The sequence below is a fragment of the Aquarana catesbeiana genome, linkage group LG03 (assembly GCF_042186555.1).
Source record: "Aquarana catesbeiana isolate 2022-GZ linkage group LG03, ASM4218655v1, whole genome shotgun sequence".
Classification (NCBI taxonomy): domain Eukaryota; kingdom Metazoa; phylum Chordata; class Amphibia; order Anura; family Ranidae; genus Aquarana; species Aquarana catesbeiana.
Genome location: NC_133326.1, coordinates 297,616,360 through 297,636,165, shown reverse-complemented (window position 1 = coordinate 297,636,165; position 19,806 = coordinate 297,616,360). Strand labels below are relative to the sequence as shown.

General features: G+C 40.7%; 1 protein-coding gene across 1 annotated transcript in view; it reads left to right on the top strand.

Moving 5' to 3' along the window:
* The window catches only part of METTL25 (methyltransferase like 25), a 395,084-nt gene that overhangs the window by 359,682 nt on the left and 15,596 nt on the right, over positions 1-19,806 (top strand). The window contains exon 13 of the mRNA XM_073620219.1: positions 7,034-7,105. Within this exon, the coding sequence (XP_073476320.1) occupies positions 7,034-7,105 (72 nt within the window). The remainder of the gene's footprint in view (positions 1-7,033; positions 7,106-19,806) is intronic.

Here is a 19,806-nt window from a genome sequence, read left to right as displayed (position 1 = left end):
GTACTCCAGCCCGCAGGTCCTGCGGACTCGATGTCCGACAGGGGCCTGCGATTGTGTCATGGAGCGGAAGACTGGGGAGATGCCTTTGTAAACAAGGCATTTCCCCGTTCTGCCTAGTGACATGACAGGGAACTACTGCTCCCAGTCATCGGGAGCAGTGATCGATGTCATGTCAGTGGAAGCCCACCCCCCCAAGTTAGAACTCCTCCCTAGGACACACTTAACCCCTTAATCACCCCCTAGTGTTTAACCCCTTCAATGCCATTGTCATTTACACAGTAATCAGTGCATTTTTATAGCACTGATCGCTGTATAAATGACATTGGTCCCAAAATGGTGTCAAAAGTGTCTGATGTGTCCGCCATAATGTCGCAGTCATGATAAAAATCGCAGATCGCCGCCATTACTAATAAAAAAAAATGTATAATAAAAATGCTATAAATCTATCCCCTATTTTGTAGATGCTATAACTTTTGCGCAAACCAATCAATATACGCTTATTGCAAATTTTTTTACCAAAAATATGTAAAAGAATAAATATCGGCCTAAACTCAGAAAAAAAACTGTTTTTTTATATATTTTTTTGGGGATATTTATTATAGCAAAAAGTAAAAAAATATCGCTTTTTATTTTTCAAAATTGACGCTTTTTTTTGTTTATAGCGCAAAAAATAAAAACCACAGAGGTGATCAAATACCACCAAAAGGAAGCTCTATTTGTGGGAAAAAAGGACGTCAATTTTGTTTGGGTGCAACGTCGCACAACCACACAATTGTCAGTTAAAGCGACGCAGTGCCGTATCGCAAAAAGTGCTCTGTTCAGGAAGGGGGTAAATCCTTCCAGGGCTGAAGTTACATAGTTACATAGTAGGCGAGGTTGAAAAAAGACACAAGTCCATCAAGTCCAACCTATGTGTGTGATTATGTGTCAGTATTACATTGTATATCCCTGTATGTTGCGGTCATTCAGGTGCTTATCTAATAGTTTCTTGAAGCTATCGATGCTCCCCGCTGAGACCACCACCTGTGGAAGGGAATTCCACATCCTTGCCGCTCTTACAGTAAAGAACCCTCTACGTAGTTTAAGGTTAAACCTCTTTTCTTCTAATTTTAATGAGTGGCCACGAGTCTTGTTAAACTCTCTTCTGCGAAAAAGTTTTATTTCTATTGTAGGGTTACCAGTACGGTATTTGTATATTGAAATCATATCCCCTTTCAAGCGTCTCTTCTCCAGAGAGAGAATAAGTTCATTGCTCGCAACCTTTCCTCATAACTAAGATCCTCCAGACCCTTTATTAGCTTTGTTGCCCTTCTTTGTACTCGCTCCATTTCCAGTACATCCTTCCTGAGGACTGGTGCCCAGAACTGGACAGCATACTCTAGGTGCAGCCGGACCAGAGTCTTGTAGAGTGAGAGAATTATCGTTTTATCTCTGGAGTTGATCCCCTTTTTAATGCATGCCAATATTCTGTTTGCTTTGTTAGCAGCAGCTTGGCATTGCATGCCATTGCTGAGCCTATCATCTACTAGGACCCCCAGGTCCTTTTCCATCCTAGATTCCCCCAGAGGTTCTCCCCCCAGTGTATAGATTGAATTCATATTTTTGCCACCCAAATGCATTATTTTACATTTTTTCTACATTGAACCTCATCTGCCATGTAGTTGCCCACCCCATTAATTTGTTCAGATCTTTTTGCAAGGTTTCCACATCCTGCGGAGAAGTTATTGCCCTGCTTAGCTTTGTATCGTCTGCAAATACAGAGATTGAACTGTGTATCCCATCCTCCAGGTCGTTTATGAACAAATTAAAAAGGGATTGGTCCCAGCACAGAACCCTGGGGAACCCCACTACCCACCCCTGACCATTCCGAGTACTCCCCATTTATCACCACCCTCTGAACTCGCCCTTGTAGCCAGTTTTCAATCCATGTACTCTATGGTCCATGCCAACGGACCTTATTTAGTAAAGTAAACGTTTATGGGGAACTGTGTCAAATGCTTTTGCAAAATCCAGATACACCACGTCTACGGGCCTTCCTTTATCTAGATGGCAACTCACCTCCTCATAGAAGGTTAGTAGATTGGTTTGGCAAGAACGATTCTTCATGAATCCATGCTGATTACTGCTAAAGATACTGTTCTCATTACTAAAATCTTGTATATAGTCCCTTATCATCCCCTCCAAGAGTTTACATACTATTGATGTTAGGCTAACTCTTCTATAATTCCCACGGATGTATTTTGCACCATTTTTAAATATTGGTGCTTCATTGGCTTTTCTCCAATCAGCTGGTACCATTTCAGTCAGTAGACTGTCTGTAAAAATTAGGAACAACAGTCTGGCAATCACTTGACTGAGTTCCCTAAGTACCCTCGGATGCAAGCCATCTGGTTCCGGTGATTTATTAATGTTAAGTTTTTCAAGTCTAATTTTAATTCTGTCCTCTGTTAACCATGGAGGTGCTTCCTGTGTTGTGTCATGAGGATAAACACTGCAGTTTTGGTTACTGAAGCCCCCCGATTCACTCGTGAAGACTGAGGAGAAGAATAAATTCAATACCTTCGCCATCTCCCCATCCTTTGTAACCAGATGTCCTTCCTCATTCTTTATGGGGCCAATATGGTCTGTCCTCCCTTTTTTACTGTTTACATACTTAAAGAATTTCTTGGGATTGTTTTTGCTCTCCTCCGCTATGTGTCTTTCATGTTCTATCTTAGCCATCCTAATTGCACCCTTACATTTCTTGTTGCATTCTTTATAAAGTCTGAATGCTGAGGATTATCCTTCAACCTTGTATTTTTTGAAGGCCTTCTCCTTTGCTTTTATATGCATTTTTACATTGGAGTTAAGCCATCCAGGACTTTTGTTCGCTCTTTTAAATTTATTACCCAATGGGATACATTGGCTAATACCCTTATTTAATATACTCTTAAAGCAAACCCATCTCTCCTCCGTATTCTTTGTTCCTAATATTGTATCCCAATTTATGCCTTTTAGCAAGGTTTGTAGTTTAGGGAAGTTGGCTCTTTTGAAATTCAGTGTCTTTGTATTCCCTTTATGTTTCCTATTTGTGTGATTTATACTGAAACTAATTGACCTGTGATCGCTGTTACCTAAATTGCCCCGTATTTCCACATCCGTGATCAGGTCTGTATTTTTGGTAATCAGTAGGTCCAGTAATGTTTTATTTCTAGTTGGTGCGTCTACCATCTGACCCATAAAATTGTCCTGCAAGACATTAAGGAACTGGCGAGCCTTAAATGAATGTGCGGTTCCCTCCGCCCAGTCTATGTCAGGATAATTAAAATCTCCCATTATGATAACACTTCCCATCCTTGCTGCTAATCCAAATTGTGATAGGAGATCTGTCTCCACTTCCTCCCTCAGGTTAGGGGGCCTATAGCATACTCCCAGTATTATTTTCCCCTTAACTTCATCCCTTTGGAGCTCAACCCATAAGGATTCCACCTCCTCCCTAGCTCCCTCAGTGATGTCATCTCTCACATTTACTTGTACATTATTCTTGATATATAGGTATACCCCTCCCCTTTTTCTACCCTCTCTATCCTTGCGGTAAAGGGTACACCCTTGAATGTTTGCCAGCCAATCATGAGAGCTGTTGAACCAGGTCTCTGAAATTCCAACAAAATCCAAATCCTCCTCGTACAACAGTATCTCTAGTTCACCCATCTTGTCCGCCATGCTCCTGGCATTGGTGAACATGCCACATAGTTTAGACCGGTCGCATATTGTCCTCGTATTGGGTGTTTCGAGATTGCAACTAGGACTTGCTACTATACTTACCTTGTGTTTTTGTGCTTTGGTCAACCTACCACTAATGCCCCCAATACTACCCTCTGGAATATCTTCCGCGCTGACTATCTCTACCTCTGGACCCTCCCCATTATTCCATTGGTCAGATGTTGGAAATAGTTTATCCAGATAGCCAACCCATCAACCCATCTCCCCATCTGAGAAAAATGTAAAACATAGAACATAGAATTATTTGAAGCCTACATCCTTATTTTTCTACCATTTATCTTTACCGTTGTTTTGGATAAATTAGCTTATCAGTTACTTTATGAAATGCACTTAGTCAAACTCAGTTTGTATTGAACGCTTCGTTTAAATCTGCTAAATACATTAAAGGTGCAACAAAACAAAAGGTGTGTATTACAGTTCTTCTTCTTTAGAAAGCAGCCATAGTAATAGTCTGAGCAGAAAAAACCTATCCCCCAGCAAGCTTCAGAGAAGAGCCCTTGCTTTCTATGTAAAAGCAGTGGTCTCTCTGCAGAGGTGCAACCCACCACCTCCTGTACCAAACCTATAACTCTGTAAAATCTCAAGCTTTATGCTGATTGGATAGCTCTAACTCGGCAAAGGCATGTCAGGCATTTGCAAAGATCAAAGGTCATTCCCTATATCATGCTCACAGGGGACTGGCAGCATGCCATAAAGAAGAACCATTGCTCTCTGCAAACACACAGAACATTGTGCTGAGAAATGGTAATATTGGTATTGGGTGGGAAAAAAATTAAAGTTAAAGAGAAGTTAAACTAGAAGGAGTGTTGTTAACGCCTTCACCTACAGCTGGCCATACACATTAAAATTTGAATGTACAATGCCCTTTTGATTTACTAAAACTATGTAATATGATGGCTTTCCTGAATAGTAATTTAATTTGTATACCAGCCCCTTGCATTACATTTTGGCGTATCTTATGTCTTAACTACAGCCATGGATCATAAATGAATGATTTGCATGGTTACACCCACTATCCTAAAATTGGGACCAATCCCTTCACTTGTGAAATCTGTAGTGGAAGTCAGTCATGATGTAACATTTTATTTTAAGAAGGCACTACTATGGGTCACATTTGATCTGTGAAGATCTTTTTAGTTGCTTCTAGTTTACCTCTTTTTAATCTGTCTGGTTATACTTTCTTGCTGAATCCTTTAAAATGTATTTGCTTTGACAAGCTTATGTCCAATAGTATGTTCAAATGACTCTTGCTAACTTTTTAATTACTGGCATATATGACTTTACAGATTTGATGTAAAACACTGACAAAAACACATTCTAAAAAATGACTTAACACAAATAAAACTATATGTAAAGCCAAAACATTTTTTTTTTTATTTGGTTTGGGTAAAGAATGTTTTTTCCGTCTATATCTAGGTGTCCCGGTAAAGCCAGTGAAGTCCATCCAATGCAGCTTGCTGTAATGGTGTGGCAGCAATGCTGCAGTACATATTAATTGAGAGTTTGTTTCATGAAGCGTGTCCATCACATAGTAACTAGATTTGGTACTATTTAGATTGTCATACAGGAGTGTTTAGTTGTATTTTAATAATTCTTCTTCTGCAGTTTATCTAAAAACTAAATGTAATATGTAATTGCTTGATTATGCGATGTGTAATGGTGCTCGACCTTTTATGATGTGGCCCCAATTTTATTTTTTTATGTTTGACGGGACCCACCCCACCCCCACCCCCAGTTGTTACTTTGCCATTGTTTGAAGATCCCAAAATATGGTTATATTTACGGCATATCTGTTTATCTTGAAACCTCAAAAAATTAACACTAAAAAACCAGTCCCTAAACAACACTCCCAAAAATAGAGTACGTACCTAGTCCTCCCTATCTCTGAACCTTATTGGCCAAATATATTTGATAATAATAATTTATTTACTCAAACTGCTGTATTTTTTTATGGCGGCCCCTGTCTTTCTCCCCAAAAACTGTTTGTGTATTGATTCAATTGTATCCTCCTTTATATGGAATAATACTCCTCCCAGATTAGCTAGATCCTCTTTACAAGCAAACCTTGTGGATGGTAGATTTGCCTCTCCCAACTTCTACCTCTATTTCTTCTCCTCCCAACTTAAATATATTTATGATTGGTTGCACTTGGCCACACCTAGCCCCTCCACCAAACGTCTGTCGGCCAGGCAGGCCATGTTGGGGAGTCTCCAGGATGACCTACACAAAGCGGTAGTCTCCTCACTGTAAGAAATCTTCCCCGGAAGATGTGAGCCTTTTGGCATAGATTGCAGGTGAGAAGATTCTGTCACCGACCCACCCCCCCCACCCCACCCCCGTATCTCATCTTGAACTTCTCTATGGTATAACCTGCTTTACCTACAATATAGTTTGTTAAAATAATCTGTGAGGGAAGAGCATGCCCAAGGAAGTTGACCAAAATATGGCAGCCCTGGTTTGACATCGCCATCGCTCAAATAGCAAAACTCTCAAATTTCCAGCTACATGCTTAATGTTTTTAATTTTACATCCTTTAGTGCAGTGTTTCTCAACTCCAGTCCTCAAGGCGCCCCAACAGGTCATGTTTTCAGGATTTCCCTCAGATGAGATGGCTGTGGTAATTACTAAGGCAGGGAAACTGATCAAATCACCTGTGCAAAATAATGGAAAGCCTGAAAACATGACCTGTTGGGGCGCCTTGAGGACTGGAGTTGAGAAACACTGCTTTAGTGAAATACTGTGGGGGTCTTTTTCTTTTCCATAATATTTGATTTTTGTTATTCGGGGGTGAGAGCATTGTGTGAATGTTGTAATGGTGTGCGTGTCATCTTACTGCACTGTGTAGTGTGTTTGGTTTCAGTATTTATAACCTTCATAATTGTTTTCTTGGGATACGTTAACATATACAATTGTCATGTTAGCCATTTCAAGCTGCTCTGTAGTACTGTGCCTTGTTATATGTCAGGCTTTCAGTAGCCTTTTGTCTTACTTTACTTGCATCCATCTTTTCTATATTTTTTTTTTATTACTCCTTTTTTTTATATATAAATACTGATGCCCTATTTTGCTTTTAACTTTTACAGGTTGTGAATCCAATTTGAAGGGTTTTTTTTTTCGTTTTTTTGGGGGGGGGTGACCTTTTCACGTATATTGGCCTGTAAACGGGTACAGAACATTTGCACTATATGGGAGGTTAATGCAGTATTATTGTTGGCCTTAACTTTTTTTAGATACATTTTGCTGTCCCTTAATATTTCATGTTTCTTTTCAGCTGAAGGTTTTTCTGGCACCATGTATTGAGGCCTTGATCCTGCTGGACCGCCTGTGCTATCTGAGAGAACAGGTATGTTTACTTTGACACATCCAACACATAGCAACTTTCCTCCATCACATGAGATCATTCACACTTACTGAATAAGAAAAATCTATTCGTAGAGAACACACTCGATGATGTGCATCATTTCGAATTGGCAAAAGAGAATAGATCTCTGTTTCAGACATATGCCCAGCAGATGTTATTATTTTTAGTAAAGTTAAAGCAATAAGTTTTATGGTATTTTAATTGAACTCTAATTTGCAAGACGCCAGCCATTATGTTTATAGCCACTCTATGTAGATAGTTCCCTTAGTTGAAGACATTTGCCAAGTTGATCAAGCAATATAATTTTTGTTAGTTATTTAGAGACCTGAAGTTTGATTACTGTAAACACTGCCACCTAATTTAAAAGGATGCAGTCAGACCAGTGAATGCCACATGCCAAAATACTTGGTAAGCAAATTAAGAAATACATTGGCTATGTCTTGGATTGGACCTTATGCAACTTCTGCTTTGATGTCTGTAAAAGATGTTTGCAATCTTCCTTAAATGAAATGCATTCACTAGAACAATCCTGTTTTTTCCACTATAAACATTTTAACAGTCACAGCGTGTCTATTGCAGCACCGTCTTTTCAAATCCTTTCCTGGAATCAGTGTTGCTGTAAAGGCCTGATTTTTTCCTAAATGGCAATTTTTACACACAAAGAAAAGCAATTTTGAAGCATGCAGATAATGATGTAGTTTTCTGTCTGCCAGGTTCCTGTAAATCAGAAATCTGTATGATTTCCAAGAGTACAGATCAGGCACACTTCACACAGTTCTCATTTACTCTCGCTGAACCAAGGCGAGAATTGACCTAGTTTTTACAGAAGTGCGGCCGTATTATTGGCCTCTCTTATACTCTGTCCTGAAAAGAAAGACAAAAAGAATCCCGCAAGACTTTGTCATGTCTATGATCTTTTTATCTGCTTACGAGGAGACTCATCATGTAATCCAACTGTTAGCAAAAGCACATGCTTTGCCTCCCAGAGGTCTAACTATATGCTGATCCTAGAGGCCCGATCCTGGTCTGATTCAATGATCCCTGACTATTGTTCTGATTTTGGGCTTACTTAATGAAGGACAAGAAGTGCTTTTGCACCATTGGGCCAATTGTTTTTTGCATGCAGATTTTCTGTGAACAAGAAAGTAAACCCTTCTTCTAATTTTCTGTCGATAACTTGGTGCAGATAATCAAGGCAGGTTCCAATGGTATTGAGCATTGACAGATGCCTTTTGCTATTCTTTTGAGTGAGACATCTGCCTGACTTAATATGTTGCACTCTTTAAGTAGCATACATGACTAACAAGCACTTCAACTAGCAGACTGACTATTTTTATTTTATAATTTGAATGCCAATATTTTTGTGCCATTCTCTATCCCTGGCAACATGAATTGGTCCCTAAAAAGAGCGAAGGCTGAGTCATCAGGTGGAGTGTATCAGGTTCCAACACTTTTGTAAATAGATGTATCTATCTTCTGTACTGAGGAAGATATTTGCCCAACTATGGCTAAAGTTTTAGGCAGGCTATAGATGATATGATTTTCTTTCCTGCAACCACGGAATTCCCTCATCAACACAGTCATTGTTAATGGGGAAATCCCTTCCACAGAGCTATAGTGTTCTCCTGGTGGGGGGTGGTATGCTGGAAGCTGTCCCTGCCGGGAGAACACAGTGATTTTTGCTAGCAGCTTTTTGAAAAATTATTATAATAGAGATAAGGAATTTAGACATACCCCAAAGTACCCTCCCAATGTTGAGGACATGTGGCCTGGTACGGTTAAGGAGGGGAGGGCGCTCTCTCACCCCCCCTCTTTTCCTGCGGCCTGCCAGGTTGCGTGCTCGGATAAGGGTCTGGTATGGATTTTTGGGGGGACCCCGCGCCATATTTTTTTTTTAATTTTGGCGCAGGGTTCCCCTTAAAATCCATACCAGACCTGAAGGGTCTGGCATGGATTTTGAGGGGGACCCCCATGCCATTTTTTTTTTTCAATTTTGGCATGGGGTTCTCCTTAATATCCATACCAGACCTGAAGGGCCTGGTATGGAATTTGGGGGGATCCCCACGCTTTTTTTTTTTTTTTTTTAATTTTGGTTCGGGGTTCCCCTGTGGGGGAATCCCATGCCGTTTTTATCAATGAACTTTTATGTGTATTGCCGGGTCCGACAATTCATTATAGCCGCAAGTAGTTTTAAATTACTTTTTTTCCTTTAGAAATGTCATTTTGCTGTCAGACTGTTCTAAACATGGGAAACATGCGCCACTTTACAGGCATATAGACACCCCCCAGGTATGAAATTTAAAGGAATATTACACTTTTATTGTTTCACTTTAAGCATTATTAAAATCACTGCTCCTGAAAAAACAGCCGTTTTTAAAATTTTTTTTTGCATTGATACATGTCCCCTGGGGCAGGACCCAGGTCCCCAAACACTTTTTATGACAATAACTTGCATATTAACCTTTAAAATTAGCACTTTTGATTTCTCTTTTAAAGGGTGTTCCGTGGTTTTCGAATTTGCCGCGAACACTCCAAATTGTTTGCTATTTGGCAAACAGCCAATGTTCGAGACGAAGTCATGTTTGACCCGAACATAAAGCCCATCCTTAATCACCATATTGTATCTTTCCATACATCCCATATTGGACTCTCCCCCATGACAGCTTCCTGAAGACTGAATTATTCCCTACTAGCAGATCCTGAAATAATCTTCCAAGTAGCCGATCAGACTAAATTATGTAGATGACATATCTCCCTCCGTATTATGGGCAGCACATAAGGCGGTCCTCCGTGGCCGCCTCATAGAATTAGCCACCATCAGGAAACGCCAAAAAAATGGCCAAAATTAAAACCCTTACCCTGGAACTAGATAAATTATACCATGTCCATACCCAATCCCATTCACCAGAAATACTGAGACAGATCGACCAAAAAAGAGTGGAATTAGATACGATCTTATCAGAAGAAACAGAAAAATCTATACGCTGGTCTAAGGCATGGTTCCTTCTCCATACTAACTCTGCCTCAGCCATGTTTACATGCAAACTTCATCAATCCCTTCAGCCGACAAGCATTTACAAGTTGAGGAACAGGTCAGGCTAAATGATATCACACCCTAAGGAGGTACAAAATTTTACATCCTTCTATCAATCCCTACTATCACCCTCTGAATCTACCTGCCCAAATGACCTGGATTCATGGCTGGGCTCTCTATCCTTCCCATCATTATCAGAAGAGCAGATACACAGCCTGAATGTCCCTTGCACAGAACAAGAGATCATCTCCATCATTAAATCTTTAAAAACCTCGAAAGCCCCTGGCCTTAACGAATACAACTCATTATATTTAAAAAAATTTGCAGGCACGCTTGCCCCTAAACTTACGAAACTAATTAATCATATCCTACAAAGCAACAAACTACCAGACGACGTACTGTTCACAAATTTGACACTCATCTCCAAACCCAATAAGGACCATTCCCTCCCACAAAACTACAATAACGATCCTCAATAAAGATCTTAAAATATTATGCCGAGTATTAGCAGATAGACTAGCACCCATTATTTCTACATTAATAGGCCCAGAACAAACCGGCTTTATCCCTACAAGACAGAATACAGACAACATTCACCTAGCAGCTAATATAATCCAAGACGCAGACCTTTTCTCCCGCAAAGATCTAATTCTAGGCCTAGACATACATAAAGCTTTTGATAGCGCTCTCTTGTCCTATATTGACACTGTCCTTGCTAAATTTGGGTTTTCTGGAGAATTTGTAAACGGATTTAAAGCCCCGTATCATATTCAGCACACCCAAATCAAGCTGCCTGGCTGTACCTCAGAGTATTTCCCTCTGGGCAGGGGAACAAGACAGGGATGCCCCCTGTCACCACTGATTTTTGCCCTGGCGATTGAACCTTTGGCCAGGGTAGTTATCACAAACCCAAACATTAAAGGTTACCAAAAATGGGAGGAAGAATTCAAAATGAGTCTGTATGCAGACGACGTACTTAATGTATTTTTTGCTCCATAAGACGCACCTGACCATAAGACGCACCTAGGTTGTAGAGGAGGAAAACAAGAAAAAAAATATTCTGAACCAAATTGTATACTAAAATATTTTCCAGTGCCCATGAAATGCAGCCTGACCATTGCCAAAAAAATGCAGAGTGACCATTGCCATAGAAAGTGCAGAGTGACCATTGCCATAGAAAATGCAGAGTGACCATTGCCATAGAAAATGCAGAGCGACCATTGCCATAGAAAATGCAGAGCGACCATTGCCATAGAAAATGCAAAGCGACCATTGCCATAGAAAATGCAGAGCGGCCATTGCCATAGAAAATGCAGAGCGGCCATTGCCATAGAAAATGCAGAGCGGCCATTGCCATAGAAAATGCAGAGTGACCATTGCCATAGAAATTCAGAGTGACCATTGCCATAGAAATTCAGAGTGACCATTGCCATAGAAATGCAGAGTGAACATTGTCACAAACGCAGCCTTACCTGATGTTATCCCTTCCACCTAGCAGAAGACAGAGCAGCCCGAGCGGCCAAATGCTCTGTTTTCTGTCTGAGGAACCAACCAGGAGATCGCCCGGCGCCCACAGGGGGTTTGGAATTCTGTCCCCCGCTCTCCTGCCTCTCTTCCGGTAGTGGCGGTGGGAGGTGATGCAGGGGGTGGTGGCAGCCATATATTCGCACCATAAGGCGGGGGAAAAAAGTGTGTCTTATATTCTGAAAAGTACGGTATGTTCTTACCAGACCCAGTAATATCTTTCCCTAACCTGCTATCTACCTTACAGAAATGCCACACCCTTTCTGGGTTGGGAGTAAACCTAGCAAAATGCTCCACACTCCCAATCAACATCCCACAACATATATCAACCAACCTCAGGGACTCCTTTGGTATCGCCCTCGCAGATAACACCCTTCAATATCTGGCAGATACGGCAAATTATTTACTCAAAGACCCTTATCACAGGGAGGTTTGAGAATACCCAATGTATGGCTCTATTATTTAGCAGCTAGATTGGCTCAAACAGCCCAATGGCATGCCCCTGCAGACCCCCCCCCCGCACAGATCCCCCCGGCTTCTGTTTGAATGATCTCAGTTGATCCATTCTACCTCCCAGGACTACTGTGGAAAGGCGGAACGAGACCCAGGGAGATAAGCGCTCTAAACAGTATTGTGAGCCAAACTATACACTTATGGACCCTGTACCACCAGAAGTTTAAACTGAGATCATGCAGACCTCCCCTAGCTTAATTTCTTGGAGACACTAGATTCCCCCCTGTGCATGAATCAACTGACGAGTTTCCCTGGTGGGAAAAAAAGGCTCTCACTACACTAAAAGCCCTAACACATGGATCACAATCCAGCTCTTTCTCACTCCTTCAGGACCAGTTTGATATTCTGAGGTCCGAGTTCTATAAATATCTCCAGATAACCCACTTCTTTGAATCATTATACTCACTGAACGCTTATCCCAGACTCTCTCAATATGAAACAGTATACCACAATTTGTCTAGGGAGAAAGGGACCATCTCCATGATGTATAGATACCTTAATGAACTGCACTTACCAGAGAAATCAACTGCTATGACCCATTGGAAAACTGACATAGGCCAAGAATTTTCCTCAGAGGAATGGTCAGACATGATACTAAACATGCATAAATGTTCTTGCTCTATGTCTCTTAAGGACACGATAGTGAAACTACACACGAGGCGGTACCTCACCCCAGATAGAGTACATAGATTCTACCCAGGAGTTCCAGACACTTGCTTTAGGGGCTGCCAGTCCACAGGAACATTGCTCCACACATTCTGGAGCTGTCCCCAACTGAAACATATATGGAGTCAGGTAGCCTCCAAGGTAGCGCAGATGACTGGGTCACTGATCACACTGACCGCACCAATGTGCCTACTCTTCACCCCCATACCAAACAAAAATTAGTAAATACCCTTTTCTGCGCTACCTTGTGGGCAATAGCCTTAAATTGGCGCTCACCTATGGTACTCTGGGCTCAGGTACAAACAATGGAAACCATTAAACGAATGGAACAAATCCACCATACTATACTAGACACCATGCATGTTTTCAATAACAAATGGTCCAGATGGACTGCATTTGGTAGTACACTGTGAACCAATGGAATTATACATTTATCTTAATCTTTTTTCTTTCAAAGTGACATGTGATATCTCCAACAGGCACCCAAAAATGCCCATAAGATTGGTCCTGGTTAAATAGATGCAAATATGACACATGTAATTGTCTACAGCTTTGTCTCTTAACTCAGCATATTTCTGTTATTTTCTATAGTTCTCCTCTTTTAATGTTTATACAGTTATCTTCCCTTCTTATTTTCATGTGTAATATTGGTTATGGGATGCACCCCAATATGGCGCCAAAACCCACTTAATGCACTAAAGCTTACCATTGAAAAACTATATCATTGTGAATATGACTAGCATGTATTGCATATATATTTACAAACCAGGGTTGCATCCTGACAAATACCATAATTTCCATGCTATATCTGTATTGTCTTTTCCTACTCTCAAATAAAAACATTTGTAAAAAAAAGATACATAGCCAAGCAATTAACATTTTCAAAGGAGAGGTTAGTGAAAACCATTCCTCCCAAAAAATTGTGGAATGGCAACCAACTACAGTACATTAAATGATCTAAACGTGGTACTTTAAAAGACTTCACAGGTTACCAGTTTAGAGTTTAACAGGAGGTCTAGTGCTAGAATTATTGCTCTCACTCTGACTGTCGCAATATCATCTCACATACAGTTAGTTCCATAGATATTTGGACACAGGCACAATTTATTTTTTTTGGGCTCTGTATGCCACCAGAATAAAATGAAAACAAAACAATCTAAATAAATTTAAAGTGCAGAATTTCAGCTTTAATTCAATGGGTTTGACCATAAATATCAAGTACAAATTTTAGGAACTACAACCATTTTTATATACAGTCCCCACATTTTCAGGGGCTCAAATATAATTGACAAATATAATCGTAAATAAAATGTTAATTTTAAATATTTTGTTAAGCATCCTTTACTGGCAATGACTGTCTGAAGTCTGGGACCCATGGACAATACCAAATACTGTATTTCCTCCTTTCTGATGCTTTGTCAGACTTTAACTGCAGCTGTCTTCAGTTCTTTGTTTGTGGGTCTTTCTGCCTTTAGTTTTGCCTTCAGCAAGTTAAATGCATGCTCGATTGGGTTGACATCAGGTGATTGACTCAGCCATTGCAGAATATTCAACGTCTTTTCCTTCAAAGCTCATGGGTTGCTTTTGCAGTGTGTTTTGGATCACTGTCCATCTGTACTGTGAAGCGCCGTCCAATCAACTTTGCTGCATTTGGCTGAATCTGGGCTGACAGTATATCTATAAATGCTGCAGAATTTATCTGGCTGCTTCTGTCTTCTGTCACATCATCAATAAACACCAATGACCAAGTGCCACTGGAAGCCATGAATGCCCATGCCATCACACTGCCTCCACCATGTTTTGCAGATGACGCTTTGTGCTTTGGATCATGAGCTGTTCCAAGCCTTCTCCACACTTTTTTCTTCCCATCATTCTAGTATAGATTAATCTTAGTTTCAGCCATCAAAAGAATGCTTTTCCAGAACGGGTCTGGCTTTTTTAGATGTTTTTTTAACAAATTCTAATCTGGCTTTTCTATTCTTTAGGCTTATAAATGGTTTGCACCTTGAACCCCCTCTGTATTTGCTCTCGTGAAGTCTTCCCTTGATTGTAGACTTTGACAATGATAGGCCCACCTCCTGGAGAGTGTCTTTCATGTGTGTGGATATTATAAATGGGTTTTTCTTTACCATAGAGAGGATCCTGCGATCATCTACCATTGTTGTCTTCTGTGGACGTTCAGTCCTTTTTATGTTGCTGAGATCACCAGTGTGTTCTTCTTTCCTCAGAATGTACCAAACTGTTGATTTGGCCACTCCTAATGTTGCTGCTATCTCTCTGATGGATTTGTTTCATTTTTGAAGCCTTACAATGCCTTGTTCCACTTGCGTGGACAGCTCCTTTGAACGCATTATGTAGGTTCACAGCAATAGATTCCAAATGCAAATAGCACACTTATGCCCTGTACACACGACCGGTTTTCCCATTGGAATAAACTCTGAAGGTTTTTCCAACAGAGTTCCAACGGAATTCTGCTCAAGCTGTCTTGCATACACACGGTCACACCAAATTCCGACTGTCCAGAACGCGGTGATGTACAACATGTACGGCGGGGCTAGAAAATGGAAGTTTAATAGCCAGTAGCCAATTGCTTTCATCTCGTACTTGCTTCAGAGCATGCGTCATTTTTGGTACGTCGCAACAGCATACAGACGAGCGGTTTTCCCGATAGGAATTGGTTCCGTCGGAAAAATTTAGAACATGTTCTCTTTCTAGGTCCCTCAGAATTTTCGACGTAAAAAGTCCGATGGGGCATACACACGATCGGAATATACGATGAAAATCTCCCGTCGGACTTTTTCTGTCGGACATTCCGCTCGTGTGTGTATACGACATTAGCATCAACTCCAGACCTTTTACCTGCTCAATTGATGAAGAAATAACGAAGGAGTAGCCCACACCTGGCCATGGAACAGCTTTTGATTCAATTGTCCAATTACTTTTGGCCCTTTAGAGAGGGGGTTAGCTATTCTTAAGAGCTGTAATTTCTAAACCCTACTTCTGATTTGGATGTACATACCCTCAAATTAAACCCGCGAGTGTGCACTTTCAGCCCATATCCATTATATACAGTATCTCACAAACGTGAGTACACCCCTCACATTTTTGTAAGTATTTTATTATATCTGTGACAACACTGAAGAAATTGCTACAATGTAAAGTAGTGAGTGTACAGCTTGTATAACAGTGTATAACTCAACACACAGCCATTAATGTCTAAACTGCTGGCAACAAAAGTGAGTACACCCCTAAGTCAAAATGTTCAAATTGGGCCCAATAAGCCATTTTCCCTCCCTCCCCGGTGTCATGTGACTCATTAGTGTTAGAAGGTCTCAGGTGTGAATGGGGAGCAGGTGTGTTAAATTTGGTGTTATCGCTTTCACTCTCTCATACTGGTAACTGAAAGTTCAACATGGCACCTCATGGCAAAGAACTCTCTGAGGATCTTAAAAAAACAATTGTTGCTCTACATAAAGATGGCCTAGGCTATAAGAAGATTGCCAAGACCCTGAAACTGAGCTGCAGCATGATGGCCAAGACCATACAGCGGTTTAACAGGACAGGTTCCACTTGGAACAGGCCTCATCATGGTCGACCAATGATGTTGAGTGCACGTGCTCAGCGTCATATCCAGAGTTTGTCTTTGGGAAATAGACATATGAGTGCTGCCAGCATTGCTGCAGAGGTTGAAGGGGTGGGGGGTCAGCCTGTCAGTGCTTAGACCATTCCCCTGCACACTGCATCAAATTGATCTGCATGGCTGTCATCCCAGAAGGAAGCCTCTTCTAAAGATGATGCACAAGAAAGCCCGCAAACAGTTTGCTGAAGACAAGCAGACTAAGGACATGGATTACTAGAACCATGTCCTGTGGTCTGATGAGACCAAGATAAACTTATTTGGTTCAGATGTGTGTCAGGTACAAAAATCCTTTTTAACTTTTATGATGTTTTATTGCCCATTCATTTTATACCCCAGTTAGTTTGTTTTCAGACCCTCTTTTGGATGGGGGGGTCATACAGGGAGATATATACAGGGAAATGTGTTCCCTGTTAGTGTGCTGTTTCAGAAGGTAGTGCCTTCTGTGATGCATCATCCTATAGGCTGAAGCTGCAAGTGGCAGGCTGTGATTGACTAATGGTTCACAGCTACTGTGAAGCTGCTGCAGCGGCAGAAAAAGTGTCAAATCCCTGTGTCATCCCCATTTCTAAATTAAAACTCTGCAGCTCCACAAGCAAGTAGTAGCCATGGTTTGACATTGGGGCTCAGACTGGGGGTGCCTGTCAATCAGTAAGGCAGGGCTGGACTGGGGGCAAGGCCAGTAAACAGACTACGGAGATACAGGCACACTGTGCATGGGCACAGCATCCTGTATCTCTGAACAGCAAACCTAGCGACACAAGATGACCACACAGACATCAGGTTCCATGTCTGGTGTGGTCAGTTTAAATCAAGAAAGAAGGGGGACTGACAGGATCAGCTAGGTATATGACATGAAAGGAGCCAAAGAAAATAAAGTGGACTACAATGAGAAATATACATTGATAAACATACACACACTAACCACTTAACCCTCAGGTCAATTTAAAATCTGCATTTTTTTGCTAGAAAATGTTGTAGAACCACCAAACATTATATGGTTTTGAAAGCAGAGACCATGGAGAATAAAATAGTGGATGTTGCAATTTTTCATATCACACAATATTTGCACAGCCACTTTGTTAAATGCTATTTTTTGGGGGAAGAAATACAGTTTAATGAATTTTAGTGTACACAAACACAACATAATACACTTTTTTTTGTAAAATATAAAAGATGATGTTATGCCAAGTAAATAGATACCTAACATGTCATGCTTAAAAATTGTGTGCCTTTAGAATGGTACCACACTATAGTACATAAAAATCTCCATAGGCAAAGCTTTAAAAGTCTTTACAGGATACCAGATTAGAGTTAGACCCCATTCACACTGGGGTGGTTTTCAGGTCATTTAGGGCTGGAAATAGCCTCTGCTAAGCGCCTGAAAACCGCCTCCCATTTATTCAAGTGTGACTTTTCACTCTCAGGCGGTGCACTTGTAGGACGTTCCAAAAAGTCCTGCAAGCAGCATCTTTGGGGCGGGTTGGGAGCGCTGTATTTAGCACTCCCAAACACCCTGCCCATTGGAATGAATGAGCAGCGCTTCAAAAGCGCCGCAACACGGGAGTTTTCAACCCCTTCTGTGGAGTTAAAAGCTCCCCGCTAGTCGGTGAAAAGTGCCGCTTAAACAGCGGTAAAGTGTCGCTAAAACTAGCAACGCTTTACCGCAAACGCGGTTGTGGCCCCAGTGTGAAAGGGGTCTAACACAGGAGATCTGGTTCTAGAATTATTGCTCTCACTCTGAAATTCGTGAAAATACCATACATGTTTGAGGCAATCACAGTTTACATATGTGTGCAGGGCTTAGAGTTGTGCTCAAAAGGTTTGCATACCCTGGCAGAAATTGTGAAATTATGGCATTAATATTGAAAATAAGACTGACCATGCCAAAAAAACTGTTTTTTATTTAAGGATAGCAATCACATGAAGCCATTTATTATCACATACTTTTTTGGATCCTTTTTAAATCATAATGATAACAGAAATCACACAAATGGCCCTGATAAAAAGTTTACATACCCTGGAATGTTTGGCCTTGGTACAGACACAGAAGGTGGCACACACAAGGTAAAATGGCAATTATAGGCTAATTTCCCACATTTGTGGCTTTTTAAATCACAATTCGTGTTTGTGTATAAATAGTCAATGAGTTTGTTAGCTCTCACATGGATGCACTAAGCAGGCTAGACACTGAGGCATGAGAGGTAGAAAAGAACAGCCAAAAGACCTGCATAACAAGGTAATGAAACTTTACAAAGATGAAATAGGATATAAAAAAATATCCAAAGCCTTGAGTATGCCAGTCAGTACTGTTCAATCACTTAATAAGAAGTGTAAAATTTGGGGATCTCTTGATACCAAGCCAAGGTTAAGTAGATCAAGAAACATTTCAGCCACAACTGCCACAGGAACTGTTCGGGATACAAAGAAAAACCCACAGGCAACCTCAGGAGAAATACAGACTGCTCTGGAAAAAGATGGTGTGGTTGTTTTTAAGGAGCACAATACGATGATGCTTGAACAAAAAAAAAGCTGCATGCTCAAGTTGCCAGAAAGAAGCCTTTACGGTACAAGTTCCACAAAAAAACCTGGTTACAATATGCCCAACAACACCTTGACATGCCTCATTGGATTTTTTGTGGCATTGGCGCAGTAAAGGCTTCCTTTTGGAAGCTCAACCATGCAGCTCTTTTTTGTTCAAGTATCGTTGAATTGAACTCCTTAAAAACAAGCACGCGTCTTTTTGGAGTGCAGTCTGTATTTTTCTTGCAGTTATCTGTGGGTTTTCTTTGTATCCTGCGCAATTCTTCCGCCAGTTGTGACTGTAATCTTTCTTGGTCTACCTGACCTTGGCTTGGTATCATAAGAGCCCCTAATTTTCCACTTTTTAGGAAGTGATTAACCACTTACCCACTGGGCACTTAAACCCCCTTCCTAACCAGACCAATTTTCAGCTTTCAGCGCTCTCACATTTTGAGTGACAATTACTCAGTCATGCAACACTGTACCCAAATGACATTTTTGTCCTTTTTTTTCACACCAATAGAGCTTTCCTTTGGTGGTATTTAAACACCACTGGGTTTTTTTTAATTTTTTGAGCTATAAATAAAAAAAGACCAAAAATTGTGTAACAAAAATGCATTTTCTTTGTTTCTGTTATCAAATTGACCAAATTAGTAATTTTTCTTCATAAATGTTGGCCAAAATTTATACTGCTACATATCTTTGGTAAAAATAAGTCAAATTAGTGGATATTATTTGGTCTGTGTGAAAGTTATAGTCTACAAGCTATGGTGCAAATTACTGAAA